This window comes from Gadus chalcogrammus, chromosome 5, assembly GCF_026213295.1.
Source record: "Gadus chalcogrammus isolate NIFS_2021 chromosome 5, NIFS_Gcha_1.0, whole genome shotgun sequence".
Classification (NCBI taxonomy): Eukaryota; Metazoa; Chordata; class Actinopteri; order Gadiformes; family Gadidae; genus Gadus; species Gadus chalcogrammus.
Genome location: NC_079416.1, coordinates 21853330 through 21866861, shown reverse-complemented (window position 1 = coordinate 21866861; position 13532 = coordinate 21853330). Strand labels below are relative to the sequence as shown.

General features: G+C 51.9%; 1 protein-coding gene across 9 annotated transcripts in view; it reads left to right on the top strand.

The window, feature by feature from the left end:
* Positions 1 to 13532, top strand: part of mark3a (MAP/microtubule affinity-regulating kinase 3a) — a 38014-nt gene that overhangs the window by 18981 nt on the left and 5501 nt on the right. For 3 of the 9 annotated variants that reach the window (XM_056591073.1, XM_056591075.1, XM_056591076.1), the window contains exons 11-16: positions 5555 to 5667; positions 6053 to 6191; positions 7402 to 7649; positions 8356 to 8459; positions 12042 to 12314; positions 13410 to 13436. In XM_056591073.1, the coding sequence (XP_056447048.1) occupies positions 5555 to 5667; positions 6053 to 6191; positions 7402 to 7649; positions 8356 to 8459; positions 12042 to 12314; positions 13410 to 13436 (904 nt within the window). The remainder of the gene's footprint in view (positions 1 to 5554; positions 5668 to 6052; positions 6192 to 7401; positions 7650 to 8355; positions 8460 to 12041; positions 12315 to 13409; positions 13437 to 13532) is intronic. The other 6 variants (XM_056591074.1, XM_056591081.1, XM_056591078.1 and 3 more) reach the window with 3 other exon arrangements.

The following is a 13532-nucleotide window of genomic DNA, read 5'->3' as shown; positions in this document are numbered from 1 at the left end:
CACGTGACTTGACAATGTAAGGAAGTTAAATTACCCTAACACAACACCGTCACATGACCATACAGCAGGACCTTAAACCACCCCAATATAAAGTCACATGACCACAGCAGAACCTTAAACCACCCCAATAGAAAGTCACCTGACCTGACATTTAGGAAGTAGAACCAGCCACCATAGATATAGTCACATGATCACATTGTTATGAACCTTAATAAACCCTCAAACAAAGTCACATGACCGTGCCCACTAAGTACATTTCAAAACAAAGTCCCATGACCCCACAATGAGTACATTTGATCCCTCACGAAAAAGGTTACAATAATTAACATCTTCGTTAATGCAGTAATGAGAATGAACTACCAGTTAATTAACCGTTAACTGATGCTGTGGTAATGGTCTACTAAAGGTGTCCGTGTTCATGTTAGCTGAGGTATTAATTGATACATTATATAATAAGTTATGGCTCTGCCTAACCCTATTAATTAAAGTATAAATGAATACCTTTTAAGTTAACATGGACCTATTAGTAAATGCCAACGAGAATACTAATTAACCGGCATTCACTCGTCGCTAGTGACAGACTTATTACTGCGTTCACGGATGTCTATGAATGGTTAATTAGTGTAACGAGGACGTTTTTGAAACCCGTTCGGGGACCCGTTCCGGGATTTGGGGGTCCGGGTCGTCGCCCGGAGGGGAGAGGGGGTCCACACTCCACAGGTCCCGGGACCCCCGTGGTCTGGGGGGGTCTGGGGGTCCACAGAGCAGCAGAACTAGGAGGTCTGGTTAAGGAGGCCTGGTTAAGCCTCAGAACCTAGTGATGAGGAGGAGGGCGACGGAGAGGGAGAGGGCTGAGGGGGGAGGGGGGGGGAGACAGAGGGGGCGGGATGGTGGAGAGGGGAGAGAGGGGAGAGAGGAGAGGAGAGAGGGGAGAGGAGAGAGGGGAGGAGAGGAGGAGGAGGGAGAGGTGGGGAGGAGAGGAGGAGGAGGAGGGGAGGAGAGGAGGAGGAGGGAGAGGTGGGGAGGAGAGGAGGAGGAGGAGGGAGAGGAGGGGAGGAGGAGGGGAGGAGAGGAAGACGAGAGGAGGAGAGGAGGAGAGGAGAGCAGCAGGAGGAGAGGAGAGGAGAGGAGAGCAGCAGGAGGAGAGGAGAGGAGAGGAGAGGAGCAGAGCGGTGGAGTGGGGGTCTAGGTGCTGTGTTATTTACTGTCCTCAGGGGGAGTGGATTACATAACAGCAGCTGGTTGGCTGGGCCCCGGTTGGAGCCCCCAGCCCCCACCCACGGAGAGGTGGGGGATAATTGGAAACCCAGAGCCTGTACCGTACAAGGGATCTCTTGCTTCCCCCCCCTCTCTCTGTCCCTCTGCCTCTCTCCCTTCCTCTCTCTCTCGCTCTCTCTCTCTCCCTGCCTCTCTCTCGCTCTGTGTCTCTGTCTCTGTCTCTGTCCTCTTTCTTTGTCTTTGTCTCTTGTCTCTCTCTCTGTTGGTCTTTCTCCCCCGTCCTCTGCCTCTCTCCCTGTATCTGCTCTCTCTCTGCTCTCTCCCTTTCTCTCTCTAATCCCCCCTTTCTCCTCTCTCTGGTTGTCTCTGTTTCTATGTACTCTCTTCCTCTTTCACTCCCTCTCTCTCCCCCTCTCTCTACTTCCCCTGTCTCTACTTTCTGTCTCTCTCTCTACTTTCCCTTTCTCTCTCTCTACTTTCTCTCTCTCTCTCTCTACTTTCCCTCTTTCTCTACCTTCCCACTCTCTCTCTCTTCTCTCTCTACTTTCTCTCTCTCTACTTTCTCTCTCTCTCTCTACTTTCTCTCTCTCTCTCTACTTTCCCTCTTTCTCTACCTTCCCACTCTCTCTCTACTTCTCTCTCTCTCTCTCTCTCTCTCTCTCTCTACTTTCTCTCTCTCTACTTTCTCTCTCTCTCTCTCTACTTCTCTCTCTCTCTCTCTCTCTATCTCTCTCTCTCTCTCTCTCTCTCTCTCTCTCTCTCTCCTCTCCCTCTCTCTACTCTCTCTCTCTCTCTCTCTCTCTCTCTACTTTCTCTCTCTCTCTCTCTCTCTCTCTCTCTCTCTCTCTCTCTCTCTCTCTCTCTCTACTTTCTCTCTCTTCTCTCTCTCTCTCTCTCTCTCTACTTTCTCTCTCTACTCTCTCTCTCTCTCTCTCTCTCTCCACCTCATTGCTTATTGCTTCCCTCCATCTCTCGGCCTCATTTCTCTGCGTCATCTGTTTTTACGTCTCTCTGTCTGTCTGTCTGTCTCTCTGTGCCTCCCTCCTGTTGGGTGGTGTACATCTTGTCACGGGTGGTGTAGCCCAGGTGTAGCAGTAAATATTGGGTGCTGAGCACCAGGTGTAGCGGTAGCATGTGCAGCCGGAGGGCTGCACATGCTCCATCTCAACATATACACACCACCCTTCACAACAGTGTGGTTCTGCTTTCTGAGTCATCCTTAAAAGAGCTGTTCTCCACAGACTCCATCGCCACCACGACAACAGCAGCCAACCCCCTGACACCATTCCCTCACTCCACTCTACTCCTTCCCTCAGCTTGTTGTCCTCTCCTCCTCCTCCTCCTCTTCCTCTATTCTCCTCCTTCTTCTTGTGTTCTCCTCTTCCTCTTCCCCTCTGCTCTTCCTCTATGTAGGAGGCTTCCTCTAAATAACTCTGCCGGCGTCGTTACATCACACTGTGTTCACAACATTGCTTCACTGCGAGAGGCGAGCTCTGTGCCTCTGTGTCTCTCTCTCCCTTTCCCTTTCTCTCTCTCCCACTTTCTCTATTTCTCTGTCTCTCCCACTGTCTCTCTCTCTCCCACTCTCTCTCTCTCTCCCACTCTCTCTCACTGTCTATCTCTCACTGTCTGTTTCTTTCTCTGTGTGTGTGTGTGTGTGTGTGTGTGTGTGTGTGTTGTGTGTGTGTGTGTGTGTGTGTGTGTGTGTGTGTGTGTGTGTGTGTGTGTGTGTGTGTGTGTGTGTGTGTGTGTGTGTGTGACCCCTTAGCATCGGTCCACTCTGTAGACCGGTTCAGTCTGGCCTCAGATCAGAGAACGGTACAACCAGTACCCCCTCCAGTACATCCAGTACCCCCTCCAGTAGCACCAGTACCCCCTCCAGTAGCACCAGTACCCCCTCCAGTAGCACCAGTACCCCCTCCAGTAGCACCAGTACCCCTTCCAGTAGCACCAGTACCCCCTCCAGTAGCACCAGTACCGTGGTCAGTACTGTTGGTCTGTTATTCTCTCTCCACTCCCGAGGACCTCTGGGGTTCCGCAGCGAGGCGGTCGAGCCTGCGACCAAATTCAAATCAAACCGTTCTTTATTGATCGGGGTCGTTTGGGTAACAGGGCCCCCTGAGGACGTCCAGGGAGCAGAAATACACGTTGTTATTATAATACTACTGCGAGGGGCCATGGTACGAAGGTACGAGAGAGAGAGAGAGAGAGAGAGAGGATAATCATCATACTGTTCAGAGTGTGTGATGGCAGAAGGTACGCTGGACACCCTGTTCCCGTGAACAGGGTGTCCAGCCCCAGCCGGGCAGACCCAGTTAGCCCCCTGCGGTGAGAGTCCTCCTGCGTCTGCTACGAGCAGATGTGGAGCACGGAGATGAATGTTTGATCATTATGGGATGGAGCTGCACGCTGCTCTCAACGTGAGGGAGGCTTGGGGGGGGGGGGGGGAGGGGTTAAAAGGTGTGTGTGTGTTTGTGTGTGTGTGTGTGTGTGTGTGTGTGTTGCAGTGTAGTCGTGTGTTGGGGCAGAATAAGTGTGTGTGTGTGTGAACCACACTGGGACTTATAGTGCTAGAGAGTGTGTGCGCGTAGGGTGGTGTGAGATACTGTGGATATTTTTAGTCTCTTGATAAAAGTGGCTACTTAACTGATATGTTATTGTGTACGTGGTTCGGTCTACCGTAATGTACCGTATAGACAAGCACAGTTACAGTCCACTGGAATGTATCGTATGGACACACACAGTTGTGTGGGTGTTTGTTTGTCATAATGGGACTGCTGATGTGAATTGTTGGTTGACTCAAGTACTGTTTAGTCAGAAAATGAATAATACAATAAGGTCAGTTAGCTGGCAACCTACCAAGTCATTTAGCCGGCAAGCTACTCAGTCAGTTAGCTGGTGGGCTACCAAGACAGTTAGTCATTTAGCTACCCTGTCTGTTTGCTAGTTAGCTACCTTGTCGTCAGTGTGCTGGTTAGCTACATGTTGGCTCAAGTAAATGAAAATAAGTCCTGGCAGAAAGGCTCTGAGATTATCTTTTTGAGATTTGATTTGAGTATAGTGGACACCAGAGCACGACACAGGCCTGTTGGGGTTTTTAGGGTGTTTGTCTGTCTCTCTGTCTGTCTCTCTGTCCTTCACTGACTCTGTGTCCGTCTCTGTCCCTCTGGCTCTCTGTATCTGTGTGCGTCTTTTCTGGAGCTCAAGAGTGAAATGTATCCTTGCTCCTGTCGTCTCCTGCAACACTTGTATTTTTAGATGCGTGGACATGTATCATTTCAAAGTCTCCTTCATCCCCTGTCGTGATTCCTGAGCTTAATCTATTAAAATAAACCACTGTCTCCGAATCAAAGACTTTCCAGGGAAACTGTGATTAAATATAGACCAGTCGGCATCTTAAATCCATTTTTGTTTCTCTTGAAGTGTGCTTCAGTCTCTCTCTTCCTCCTAATCTCCCTCTGCACTAAGTCCATCTTATATGTCTTCCACGCAGGATTTATCAGATGGAATTTAATTATATTCATGATGCCCAAGTATGACTTCATGTAGGTCCTGTGACCAGGTGTTCTTCATTAGTTCAGGTGTATCTTCATCAGTTCAGGTGTATCTTCATGTAGTGGAGTTGTATCTTCATTAGTTCAGGTGTATCTTCATGTAGTGGAGTTGTATCTTCTTAGTTCAGGTGTATCTTCATGTAGTGGAGTGTATCTTCATTAGTTCAGGTGTATCTTCATGTAGTGGAGTTGTATCTTCATTAGTTCAGGTGTATATTCATTAGTTCAGGTGTATCTTCATGTAGTGGAGTTGTATCTTCATTAGTTCAGGTGTATCTTCATGTAGTGGAGTTGTATCTTCATTAGTTCAGGTGTATCTTCATTAGTTCAGGTGTACCTTCATGTAGTGGAGTTGTATCTTCATTAGTTCAGGTGTATCTTCATGTAGTGGAGTTGTATCTTCATTAGTTCAGGTGTATCTTCATTAGTTCAGGTGTACCTTCATGTAGTGGAGTTGTATCTTCATTAGTTCAGGTGTATCTTCATGTAGTGGAGTTGTATCTTCATTAGTTCAGGTGTATCTTCATTAGTTCAGGTGTTCTTCATGGAGTCCTGGTGTATCTTCATTAGTTCAGGTGTTCCTCATGTAGTGGAGTTGTATCTTCATTAGTTCAGGTGTATCTTCATGTAGTGGAGTTGTATCTTCATTAATTCAGGTGTATCTTCATGTAGTGGAGTTGTATCTTCATTAGTTCAGGTGTATCTTCATTAGTTCAGGTGTTCCTCATGCAGTTCCGCTGTATCTTCATGTATCTTCACGTGCGTCCTGGTTCTCGTTTCAGACGTGATGGTTGGGATGGGCTACAACCTGGAGGAGATCCAGGAGTCGCTGGCCAAGATGAAATACGACGAGATTACTGCCACCTACCTTCTGCTGTCTAGGAAGAGCTCAGAGGTCAACACACAACCTCTCCCCATCCTCCTACCTTGACCTTGCCTTAACCTCTTCTTAACCTTCATCTGACCTCCACCTACTGGAGTCTAGGACGAGCTCAGACATGGACAAACTGGTAACCTAACCACCTGACCTCCTGTCAAACTGGAGCTTATTTATTATTAAGCTCTGCCTAACCTGACCTCTACTTAACGCCCACACTACTCTCCTCTACTCTCCTCGACCTCCTCTTCATTGTGTTCCAACGTTGTATTTCACATCCCCTCCGTCCCTTTAGCAACAGATAACGCGAGAAGAGTCTCAGCTGTTCAGCCACTTGAGAGCTGTAGCCTATATCTAATGTGTGTGTGTGTGTGTGTGTGTGTTTCTGTGTGTGTGTGTATAGATGGAACCCAGTGGCTCCAACAGTAACCTGTCCCTGGCTAAGCCCCGCCCAGCCAGCGAGCTGAATGGTCAGTCCCCCGCCCACCTCAAGGTCCAGCGCAGCGCGTCCAATCAGAAGCAGAGGCGCTACAGTGAACAAGGTAACACACACAAACAGAATAACAACATAACTTTGGGCCCCATAGGTGTACAATTACAATTGCAGGGGATTTTTTAGACGCTCTTTTATCCAAAGCGACCTACATCGGTTAGTCAGGGTTAGTTAGGGCGACAGCCAGCTCGTCAGGAGCAGTTAGGGTTAAGTGTCTCGCTCAGGGACACATCAACACTCTGAGCTGGGGATCGAACTAGCAACCTTTCGGTTACAAGACAACTGCTGTACCTCCTGAGCTAAGCCGACCCTGGTGGGAGAGGAGGCTGGTTCTGATTGAATTGCGTCACGTCGCATTGATCTGTTGTCCGGAACTGGTTCACGGCTGCCATAGGAGAGCACATGGAACCTAATTAGTACTCACTGACGCCATACTACGTATTAACACGGACCTGTGTCCGACTGGTATTGATCCTTTATTATAGTTATAGAATACCAAACTACGCATTATCTCTGCCCTGTCTCTGGGACTGGTATTAATGTGTGTTGATGTATTTCTATGTTGCTGTATCTCTATATTAACGTGTGTGTGTGTTGGTGTATTTCTATGTTGCTGTATCTCTATATTGACGTGTGTGTGTGTTGGTGTATTTTCTATGTTGCTGTATCTCTATTAACGTGTGTGTGTGTGTGTGTGTGAATTTCTATCCTGCTGTATCTATATTAACATGTGTGTGTGTTTGTGTGTATTTCTATGTTGCTGTATCTATATTAACGTGTGTGTGTGTGCGTGTGCGTGTGTGTGTGTGTGTGTGTGTGTGTGTGTGTATCTCTATGTTGCTGTATCTCTATGTAATGTGTGTGTGTATCTCTATGTTGCTGTATCTCTATATAACTTGTGTGTTTCTATGCTGCTGTATCTCTATAACGTGTGTGTGTGTGTGTGTGTGTGTGTGTGTGATTCTATGCTTCTGTATCTCTATATAACGTGTGTGTGTGTGTGTATCTCTATAACGTGTGTGTGTGTGTGTGTCTCTATAACGGTGTGTGTGTGTGTGTATCTCTATATAACGTGTGTGTGTGTTCTATGCTGCTGTATCTCTATATAACGTGTGTGTGTGTGTGTGTGTGTGTGTGTATCTCTATAACGTGTGTGTGTGTATCTCTATAACGTGTGTGTGTGTGTGTGTGTGTGTATCTCTATAACGTGTGTGTGTGTGTGTGTGTGTGTATCTCTATAACGTGTGTGCGTCCCTCAGCGGGCCAGAACGCGGCCCCGGGCTCCCACCCCAAGCGGAGTCAGACCACGGTGGGGGAGGGGCAGGAGGAGGGGGGCGTGGCCCTGAGGAAGCCCTCCTCCGCCTCCTCCACCTCCTCCACCTCCGCCCGCACCGGGCTGTCCTCCAGCCGCAGCGCCCCGCCCGCCAGCCCGTTGCTCGGCAACGCCAACAACCCCAACAAGGCCGACATCCCCGACCGCAAGAAGGGGGCGACCACCGGCCCCGCGGTGAGACACACACGCTGACACGCAAGCGCACACACGCGGACACGCACACGCAAGCACACACTCGACAGACAGACGGACACACGGTAAGAGGACAGACAGACAGACAGACAGACAGACAGACAGACAGACAGACAGACAGACAGACAGACAGACAGACAGACAGACAGACAGACAGACAGACAGACAGAGGAGGGAGAGACAGACAGACAGACAGACAGACAGAGGAGGGAGAGACAGACAGACAGGAAGAGGAGGGAGGGACAGACAGACAGACAGGAAGAGGAGGGAGGGACAGACAGACAGACAGGAAGAGTAGGGAGGGACAGACAGACAGATAGGAAGAGGAGGGAGAGACAGACAGACAGGAAGAGGAGGGAGGGACAGACAGACAGGAAGAGGAGGGAGGGACAGACAGACAGACAGGAACAGGAGGGAGGGACAGACAGAGAGGAGGGAGGGACAGACAGACAGACAGACAGACAGACAGACAGACAGACAGACAGACAGACAGACAGACAGACAGACAGATAGGAAGAGGAGGGACAGACAGACAGACAGACAGAAGCATAACGATTATGTCAGTTGTGTTTTCATGGTGACGTCGTTTCGGAATAGTTGTTTTTGTTTGCAGTTGCTTGTGTTTGGTGGATGTTATGGCATTATGTTATTGTTCATGTTGTTGATGATGTTGTTGTTGTTGTCTCAGAGCACGGCGGCGTCTGCGGGGATGACACGGAGGAATACGTACGTCTGCAGCGACCGCAACAACACAGACCGCCTGGCCGTCATCCCCAACGGCAAGGAGAACAGGTGAGACCACTTCCTGTAGGAGTAATCCACTTCCTGTAGGCCGCCACACTTCCTGTAGGTCAACCCACTTCCTGTAGGCCAACCCATTTCCTGTAGGCCAACCCACTTCCTGTAGGCCACCCTACTTCCTGTAGGCCAACCAACTTCCTGTAGGCCACCACACTTCCTGTAGGCCAAGCCACTTCCTGTCCCCCTTCCGTCCAGCTTGAGACCTGGGGGCGGTCCCAACAGAGGGTATTTTGTCTTGGACCCGGACTTGCTTGCTGCCCATTTAAGGACTTCCTGTGTACCGCATGTCAAGAAGAGTGTTTCTGAATACGGAGCGTTCACCTGCTGTCACCTGCTGCTCACTCTTCCTCTAACTCTCACTCTCTCTCTTTGTCCCCTTTTCTCACTCTTCCTCTAACTCTCACTCTCTCTCTTTGTCCCATGTCTCACTCCTCTCTCACTTTCTATCTGCCCTCCCTGTCTCACTCTCCCTGTCTCTGGCCCCGGTCTCACTCTCCCTCTTCCTCTCTCACTCTCTATCTGGCCCCATATCTCACTCTTCTTCTCACTATCTCACTATCAACCTCCCCCTGTCTCACTCTTCCCCTCTTTCTGGTCACATGTCTCACTCGTCATCCCACTCTCACACTGTCTATCTGCCCCCTGTCTCACTACCCCTCTATATCTGCCCCGTGTCTCACTCTTTATGCCCCCCCTGTCTCACTCTACATCCATATATGGCTCCGTGTCTCACTCTTCATCTCACTCTCTATCTGGCCCCTGTCTCACTCTTCCTCTCTCTCTGGCCCCTGTCTCACTCTCTCACTCTCTCTCTGGCCCCTGTCTCACTCTCTCTCTCTCTCTCTGGCCCCTGTCTCATTCTCTCTCTGGCCCCTGTCACTCACCCTCTCACTCTCCCCCCTCACGCTGTGTGGTTCTGGTGCCTCCTCACCCTCCTCTTCCTCGGCCAGTCCGGGCGAGGGGGTGTACGGCCCCTCCCCCTGCGGGTCGGGGGTCCTTGGGGCCTACGGCCCCTCCCCCTGCGGGTCGGGGGTCCTTGGGGCCTACGGCCCCTCCCCCTGCGGGTCGGGGGGTGTGGGGGCCTATGGCCCCTCCCCCTGCGGGTCGGGGGTCCTTGGGGCCTATGGCCCCTCCCCCTGCGGGTCGGGGGTCCTTGGGGCCTACGGCCCCTCCCCCTGCGGTTCAGGGGCCCTTGGGGCGGCGTGCTCGGGCTCCCCGGGGGGCTTCAGGTACCCGGCCCACAGCCCCCCCTACGCGGGGCAGGCGGGCTGGAGCCCCCTGCCCCAGAGCCACTCCCACCTGGACTACGACACGCCCACGTAAGACCGGACCGCCTGTCTGTCACCCGGCTCCGCCTCCTGCTCCTCCTGTCTGCTCCTCCTCTGGCCCGGGTTAACCTAATCCTGGTTAACCTAACCCTGGTTTACCTTACCCGGGTTAGCTGCCCCCTGGTTAACCTAATCCTGGTTAACCTCCCCTCCTTAACTTCCCCTCGTTAACTTCCCCCGGGTTAACTCACCCTGGTTAACCCTCAGCCCTGGTTTACCCACAGCCCTGGTTAACCCACCCTCGTTAACCCACCCTGGTTGACCCTACCCTGGTTAACCTACCCTGGTTAACTCACCCTGGTTATCCCTCAGCCCTGGTTAACTCACCCTGGTTAACCCTCAGCCCTGGTTAACCCACCCTGGTTAACCCACCGCCCTGGTTAACCCATCCTGGTTAACACACCCTGGTTAACCCTCTGCCCTGGTTAATCCACCCTGATTAACTCACCCTGGTTAACTCACCCTGGTTAAGCCTCAGCACTGGTTAACCCTCTGCCCTGGTTAACTCACCCTGGTTAACTCACCCTGGTTAACCCTCTGCCCTAGTTAACCCACCCTGGTTAACCCACCCTGGTTAACCCTCTGCCCTGGTTAACCCTCTGCCCTGGTTAACCCTCTGCCCTGGTTAACCCTCTGCCCTAGTTAACCCACCCTGGTTAACACGGGCCAGGCCGTCTGCAGCTCAGGTAGACACAGGTGACCTCTGTGACTCCAGGACCGGTTCAGGGCCTCTAAAGGAAGGGGCGGGGTTCACTAGAGCCCCGCCCATTGTTCACTGTAGCTCCTCCCACGCCAGGGAGTTCTGTCTGTCACTGCAGCAGTACAGACATGTCTGTTCTTTAAAGTACCTCTTCTGTTCTGATTCTTGTACTGTCTCAGCTTCAGGAGAGGCCCTGGATACAGGAACCTTTACTATCTCCGGTTCAGACCAGGCCCTGGATACAGGAGCCTCCACTATCTCCGGTTCAGACCAGGCTGGGTACAGGAGCCTCTAGTATCCCCGGTTCAGACCAGGCCCTGGATACAGGAGCCTCCACTATCTCCGGTTCAGACCAGGCCCTGGATACAGGAGCCTCCACTATCTCCGGTTCAGACCAGGCCCTGGGTACAGGAGCCTCTAGTATCTCCGGTTCAGACCAGGCCCTGGATACAGGAGCCTCCACTATCCCTGCAGGGGGTGCAGTGAGTGGTCATGTGACAGGCAGGAGCGGCGGTCTTTAAAGAGCCCCTCGCAGGGGGGTCCAGTCGGTGTGTTGGGACAGGATGCAGCCGATCGAGTCGACTGTCTTGCTTGTTTTTAAGGCTGGATTCTGAAAGGCCAGAATAAATGCAGTGATCATGAAATGGATTTGCTGCATACTTTCCCCCGTGAAAGGTGCCCTCAACGAGGCTGGAAGGTCACCGGTGGGACGGCCCGGCCCGTCGGCGCGTCTTGTGACCTCCTGGGAGTCACAAGACGCCAGCAGACACAAGGTAGCTCTTTATAAGAGGGGCTAGCCGGCTTCGAGCCCACACGCCCAATGGGTTAGCTGCCGCGGGCTAAACACGCTAGCTCCTCCAACCACAGCAGGTTGTGGATGAGGCTAAGCCGTATGTCGTCTGGGCCGTCCTGTGGTTCAAAGGTCAACGCTGTGTGAATGAAGTTGGAGTTTTACATTGGTATTCATCATGGTCATTTGATTTCAGTGGTTCCAAGAGGTGCTTGTTTCGACGTACAGGTGTGATGTCATGAAGATGTGGTTCTACCTTTCCCTGCGATTATAGGCAGCAGGTTATGAAGCCAAACTGGTGCATTCTCATGTGGACCGAGTCCTGATTTGTTTCAAAACCGAACTCAAACTACTGTCAGATGGCTCTAGTTCTTAGGACCTCGTTGACCTGGTTGACTTTATAACCAGTAGTGGCAGGATTGTCTAGTGGGCAGGGACCCCTGACCCAGACCTGATGGTTCGGGGTTCGATCCCCAGGGTCCGAGGTCTTACCGAGCAGTGGGTGAACTGGTTCTGTAGCACAGCCTCATTCAGCCCAGAGGGAATCCCCAGTAGAGGGGTCGGCAACCTTTCTGGTCACCTCCCACCAATTTTTGTTATTCATAACAAAATAAATCAAAGCTCCAGGGAGCCACGGCAGAGGGCTGGAACAGCCTCATTCGGCTCCAGAGCCGCAGGTTGATGACCCCTGCCCCAGCAGGTCGTCATGGTCGTGATGGTAACGCTGTCTCTTCCTCCCCCCCCCCCCCTACCAGTAGCATGGCGGTCTCCCCGGGCAGCCAGCGGACCCCCGTGGCGTCCACGCACAGCGTGGCCAACGCCACCACGCCCGACCGCCTGCGCTTCCCACGCGGCACGGCCGGCCGCAGCACCTTCCACGGGGGCCAGCTGCGGGACCGCCGCACGGCCACCTACAACGGGCCCCCCGCCTCGCCCACGCTGTCCCACGACGCCGCCCCCCTCTCCCAGACGCGCAGCCGTGGCACCAGCAACCTCTTCTCCAAGCTCACCTCCAAGCTCACGCGCAGGTACGAGCCCCCCGACCGACCGACCGACCCCCGACCCCCAGCCGGGAACGTTCTAGATGGTTCCGTGTGTGTTCAGTCAGCTCCTAGTAGAACCTCACTTGGGGGGTTCCCACCCTGGTGGGGTCAGTGACCCCCGGGCTGGGTCAGAACATTCTGGGGACACCTTCCTGCATCTGCTGCCACACACATTGCTTCAAGCTCATCCACACCACACTAACCAGTCGTCACGCTAACTACTACTGGTTAGCAGTAGTCACACTAGGTACTACTGGTTAGCAGTAGTTACACTTACTACTACTGATTAGTAATAGTTACACTAACTCCTACTGATTAGTAGTAGTCACACTAGGTACTACTGGTTAGTAATAGTTACACTAACTCCTACTGGTTAGTAGCAGTCACACTAGGTATTACTGGTTAGTAGTAGTTACACAAATTACCTTGTTGGGACACCACAATATTCTCTATCTATGGAGATGCTTCCAGCCCTAGCTTATCAGTCAGCTATCATCCGGGACCCCATAGGGAACTCAGGCGGCCAAAAATGGCTCCCGAGCCACAGATTGGGCAACCCCTACCAATCCTTACCAGACATCTACAGTAGCGTGCTGCTCCACATGGCCTTTCACCAGGGTATACTGAGTCCCTGTCTGGCTGCTAAGCTGACAGCCGGTGCTAAGCTTGCTAGCTTGTGGGCTAGCGACCTTTAGGCTAGCTACAGCTCTGGTCTGGAACGAGGATGAGAAATTGATTTTTTTTTTTCTATTATTCAGTCTATTTTAATCAAACGCCTCCTGATGTGAATCTCCCTTTTCACGTCTGCCGATTCCTCTCACCTCCCATGTGTCTCCACTCATGCAAACCATCCATCCATCACACACACTTACACACTTACACACTTACACACTTACACACTTATCCAATTACCCACTTACACACACACACACACACACACACACACACACACACACACACACACACACACACACACCCACACACACACACACACACACACACACACACACACACACACACACACACACACACACGGTGTGGTGGTGTGGTTCTCATGGTGTGTGTCTGGTTCTGTTGTAGAAACATGTCGTTCAGGTTTGCCAAAAGGTAGGACCACCGGTGTTGCCTTCGCTCGGTGTGAACCATAACTCCGCCCCCCCCGGGGTCGCCTCAGACTGCTGCTTCACTAACCCCCCGCCACAC